This window comes from Ursus maritimus, unplaced genomic scaffold, assembly GCF_017311325.1.
Source record: "Ursus maritimus isolate PB19 unplaced genomic scaffold, ASM1731132v1 scaffold_7, whole genome shotgun sequence".
Classification (NCBI taxonomy): domain Eukaryota; kingdom Metazoa; phylum Chordata; class Mammalia; order Carnivora; family Ursidae; genus Ursus; species Ursus maritimus.
In genome coordinates this window covers 9,029,717-9,035,134 of record NW_024426885.1, presented here as the reverse complement: position 1 = coordinate 9,035,134, position 5,418 = coordinate 9,029,717, and the positions used below count along the sequence as shown (strand labels likewise).

At 42.5% G+C, this 5,418-nt stretch overlaps 1 protein-coding gene across 1 annotated transcript in view; it reads left to right on the top strand.

Moving 5' to 3' along the window:
* Nucleotides 1–5,418, top strand: part of LOC103659420 (ATPase PAAT) — a 23,756-nt gene extending 18,338 nt beyond the window's left edge. The window contains exon 6 of the mRNA XM_040624475.1: nt 4,218–5,418. Coding sequence (XP_040480409.1) covers nt 4,218–4,452 — 235 coding nt within the window. The 3' untranslated portion in view covers nt 4,453–5,418. The remainder of the gene's footprint in view (nt 1–4,217) is intronic.

Below are 5,418 nucleotides of genomic sequence, written 5' to 3'. Positions count from 1 at the left end.
GGAGTTTCGTGAGAAGCCTGGTGGCGCGCGCACCCGGTTCAGGGTCTCAGTCTGCTGTTTCGCGGGTGCCGACCGCGAGTCCGCCCGCTCCCCCGTGCAGGTGGCCCGCCAGCCGCCAGCCGCCCCGCGCGCGCTCCGGGAGCTCCTGGTCTCAGTCTGGATCCCGTGAGCACACCGGGATTCCGGTGTTCCGGGAGATGCCTGGTGGCGCGCGTTCACGGCTCACCGGTCTCAGTCCGCTCTCTCGCGGGTGCCGTCCGTGAGTCCGCCCGCTCCCCCGTGCAGGTGGCTGCCGCTTCCCGGCGCCAGCAGCGGCTCCTCCCCCCTTCCGTTTATCTTCCGATATCTGTGCACGGTTTACAGCTCCCCTCTTCGTACCTCAATACTCAGCGCTGGAGATGTTCATTTGTAGAGATCCAGATGCATCATCCTGCGTCTCAGGCTGATTCCGTGGTTATTTAGGCTGGTCTGGTACCTATCCAGCTCGACTCAGGGGACCGGCTGAAAAAGGGGTCCCCTACTCCTCCGCCATCTTAACTCCACTCCCCCCAAGTCCATTTTTAAAAGGGAATATTGTTGGGGCACCTGGGTGGCACAGCGGTTAAGCGTCTGCCTTCGGCTCAGGGTGTGATCCCGGCGTTATGGGATCGAGCCCCACATCGGGCTCCTCCGCTAGGAGCCTGCTTCTTCCTCTCCCACTCCTCCTGCTTGTGTTTCCTCTCTCGCTGGCTGTCTCTATCTCTGTCAAATAAATAAATAAATAAAATCTTTAAAAAAAAATAAAAAAAAAATAAAAGGGAATATTGTAAACAACTTTATGCTCATAACTTTAACAATCTGGAAAAAAATGAATTCCTCAAAAACCACACACACTACTAAATTCAACTGAGATGAAATAAACAAAATAGTCCTATAACCACTAAAAGCCCTGAATTCATAATTTGCAAGCTAACATAAAAGTAATATCTAGGCCCAAGTGATTCTACTGGAGAATTCTACCAAACCTTCACAGAACACCAATTATAAACACTTCCCAAAAAAGAAGAGAAGGAAAGACTTCTCAGCTCATTTTATGAAGCCAGTATGCCCTGTGAACAAAATTAGATTGCTCCAAAGAAAAGGAAATACATAAAAATACATGTAAATTCATGTAAAATATATAAATCTATTAAAAAATAATTACAAAAACATAAAAATTAACAAGACATAGAATCTGTAGACTTAAAATTATAAGATGCTGATGAAAGAAATCAGAGAAGACCAAAATAAATGGAGAGACATACCATGTTCATGAATTTGAAGATTCAACATAATAACAACATCAGTCTTCCCCAAATTGATGCATACGTTTAATGCAATTCCTTCCAAAATTCAAGAACGTCTTTTGTAAATGTAGACAAGATTATTCTATAAAGTGGAAATGGAAAGAAAAACGAACTAGAATAGCTAAAACAATTTTGAAAAAGAATAGAGAAATCATTATTTCATTTCAAAACATATTACATAGCTACAGTATTTAAGACTATGGTATTGGTATGGTATCAGAGACACAGATCAATAGAATAGAGCACACAGAAATAGCCCTAAACAGCTATGGCCGACTGATTGTTGGCAAAGGTGCAACAGCAATTCAGTGGAGAAAGGGTGGTCTTTTTTAACACATGGTACTATAGCAATGGCGTATCCAAAGGACAGAATGTGAACTGTGGCCTAAACATGCCTAGAAATGGATCATTAATTTGAAATGGATCATGAACTTAAAGCATAAAGCTATAAAACTTTTTTAATATGTAGGAAACACTGTGGAGACCTACGACTAGGAAAAGTGCTTAGATGACACCAGGATCACTGTAATGGAAATAATATATTGGATCCTATCAAAATTTAAAACTTCTACCTGTAAAAGTCCCTGCTACAAGGTTAAAATACAAATTAGACTGGGAGAAAATGTTTGCAAATTACAAGTCTAACAAATGACTTATATTTAATAGATAGCTGTCAGAAGTCACAGAAAAAAAAATCAATCAGAAGGTGGGCAACTGACACAGACATTTTACTACAAAGGGTACACAAATAAGGGAAAAGATGGTCATCATTGACTTCATGACTACTAGGGAAATGCATTTTAAAACCACAGCAAGATACCGCTACACAGTTATTCTAAAGCTAAGATTTTTAAAAATGGTAATAATACTAAGTGCTGATGAGGTTGTGGGGAAACTGGATCTCTTATACCTGGCTGCAGGGGGTGTAGAATGCTACAGCCACTGTAAAAAATACTGCGGCAGTTTCTTGAAAACTAAAAAATAGCATTTACAGCGTAATCTAGCAATCCCACTCCTGAGCATTTATCCCAGAGAAGTGGAAACTTATGTCCACACAACAAACTATGCCCAGTTCTTCATGCAAAGCTTTATTTCTACATAACAGCCAAAACTGCAAGCAACCAAAATGTTTTAAAAGAGAAGAACAGTTACAAAGTGTGGGATATCCAGTCACGGGATGCTAATCAATAGAAGGACCGAACCGTTGACACACCCAACAGCCTGGATGGCTCCTGAGGACATTATGCTGAGTGACAAAAGAGACTCTCAGGAGGTCACGTGCTGGATGATTGCATCTGCATACCATTCTCAAAATGGAGTTGTAGAGACGGAGACTGTATTGGTGGTGGCCAGGTGTTAGGGGTAGAGGGCGTTAGGGGAGTGGATGTGACAATAGGGGGTGGCAGGAGGGAGGTCTTTGTAGTGAAGGAATGGTTGTGCATCTCAGTTGTGATGTTCACGTGAGTATCACGTGTACGTGTGATAGAACGGCCTCCACGCACACCGTGCCAATGTCAGTTTTGTGCTGCTTTATTCTACCAGAGTTAGGTGAGATGTAACCATTGGGTGAAGGGTCCTGGGGAACTCTAGTATCTTTACAACTTCCTGTGACTCTGGAGTTACTTGGAAAAAAATAGTAACAGTTTTCAAAACCCCTCATACAGTCTAGAGTGGGGTTCTCAACTTTTTGGTCTTTACACTCTGAAAAATAATTGAGGACTCTAAAGAACCTTTATGTATGGAGAGTATATGAAAGGAGTCATCTGTTTAAAAATAACAAACCCACTGTAGAGTAACATAACAATTTTTATGAGAAATATGTTTTCTAAAAAAAACTTAGAAGGGTACTCTGTGCAGTGCATGGAGTCCATGCTAGCGTCTGGTTGCATCTCATCTGTGTCCGTCCAGCACGTAGCATCAGCAGCTAGTAAGCCCGCAGAAGTACTGAGAACAAACGGGCTTAATCTCCAAGGAAAATTTGATACCCTAAATTTACTACCTTCGGAAAGTCTGAGAAACGGAAGAATACTCCAGCACAACTTCTGTTGATCACCTGAGCAGTGACATTGCACCTCGTGTAACCTCTGGAAGGTGTCACTGTACATTCATGAGGATCTGAGGATGAAGCGTTCAGAGACCCTCTTGGTGGTAGTGTAAGAAAGCTGCTCCTTCGTGGAAGCTGAAAGAGTCACGGCGACCCCAGGGTTTCGTGGACCATGCCCTGAAATTCACTGTCCTGGTGTTCATTGGTTGTGAACTTGAGAAACTGGAGTGCTTTTTACTGATTTTTAAAAAGATTTTATGTATTATTTGAGACAGCATGAGCCGGGGAGAAGCAGACACACACCCCCCCCCAAGCAGGGACCCTGAGCTTATGACCCCAGCTGAAGTCAGACACTTAACTAACTGAGCTGCCCAGGCGCCCCTTTTAACTATTTTTTTTTCTGTCTGCCCATTCCAGTTACATTCATTTTTCAATGTTTTCGTATTAGTGAGGTTGTGTGGGTGACAAAAGACAAAACTTGAAATCGCAGGGTTGTTTGGGGAGGTTCTTGGAACACATACGTAGAGACCTTAAAAAAAATTGGGCCAGCTCAGTTTTGATTTGGGGCTCAAAACCAAAAGACCCTTTGTGGAGACTTGTGCTGTGAGCGTAGATATCATGTCTTCGTTCTGCCCTCATGTCACTGGTATGCCGAAATGTTGGAAGAATCAAAGATACACAATGCTCTGGGCATTCCGGGTTGTGGTCTCCTGTCATCGACATGTTTTGGCGACAGCGCTGCGGAGACAGGTTTCCGCAACATACATTGGCTGCTTGCTTGAGTTCGGTTGTTTCTGTTATGGTATCAGGGATAATTGTTATGTTGGTGTTTTAAATTTTATTTTTAGAATGGAAGAGCAACCTGTGTGCGCTTACTTGGAAAAGATTCTTACTAAAAATATGGAACTGATGGAAAAGAAACTTGTGGACTACATCGATCAGCGACTGTCCAAGCTCCAGGAGCACATGGACGCCAGGATGGCTCTGTTGGCGGACCTGCTGCGGAATCCCTCCTCCCCGCCCCCTGGCCCGGCCCTGAGACAGTGGGACTCCGGAGAGAGACTTTCAAATGGAGAGAGATGAGTGCTCGGCGCGTAGGGTGTACTGCAGATATTTATTACATATTTATTGCAGAGCCTAAACCCCCAAAGCTCAAAGCAAGTATTTAATGTCATTTGAGGATCATCGTCTTACTTACATCCGGTGACCTCAGTTCGTTGTAACCGTACTTGTTGCTGTCGATCCAGGACTGTGCGCTAAGATGAGCATGATAGGGTCGTCCGTTATTTTTGTTGCAATAGTGTTTACTCTTACAGAAATTTATGTGTATTTCGGGTTAAGTGTTTAAAAATGTTAAAGATTTTTAAGGAATTTTGTGAGTCTGTGTTGTATAACGTGTTTGATAGAAGCACAGTTTTTATTTAGAAAGGGGTTTATTTTATAGTCTTAGGAGTATGAAAAATAATGCTTAGAGTGATAATTTTTCTTTTCCTAATTGATTTTTCTTGGAAAATTGGATACTTAAGACTTAAAAACCTCTTCCTCAGATCACTAATTTATATTTTGTAGTGTTTAATTCAGATAATGAGTAAGATGGCAATCTTTGACGATGTACAGAGACACTGGGGCCGCTCCTGGGGCTGCTGTTAGGTGTTTCCATACACTAGCGGGAAGTTGGAAAGTAAAAATCAGAACTGGCCTATCCTTGTTGGGATTATTACTTTAGATTTAGTGATTGATGTAAAATGGGAGCATTCATCTTGTTTTAGCTCAGTAAACACAAAGTATAAGCAACTCTCCCTTTTCTGAGCTGCGACAGGTGCTTCCCAGAGCCCTCCTCTGGTGCGTTGAAAGTGTGATGTGCTGCGGTTGTGCACGGAACAATTGAGGCATGTGAATGGAGAAGATTGCGCTTCTCTCTGGCAGATGTCATTCAGAAATTAGACTGTTCTGTATGTGTTGACGAGTGATATATTTGCACTGAAAAATAAATGTATCCACTTCGGAAACTCTGTCTTAAGTAAATAGAAATGCTTTATTTTCAGTGAA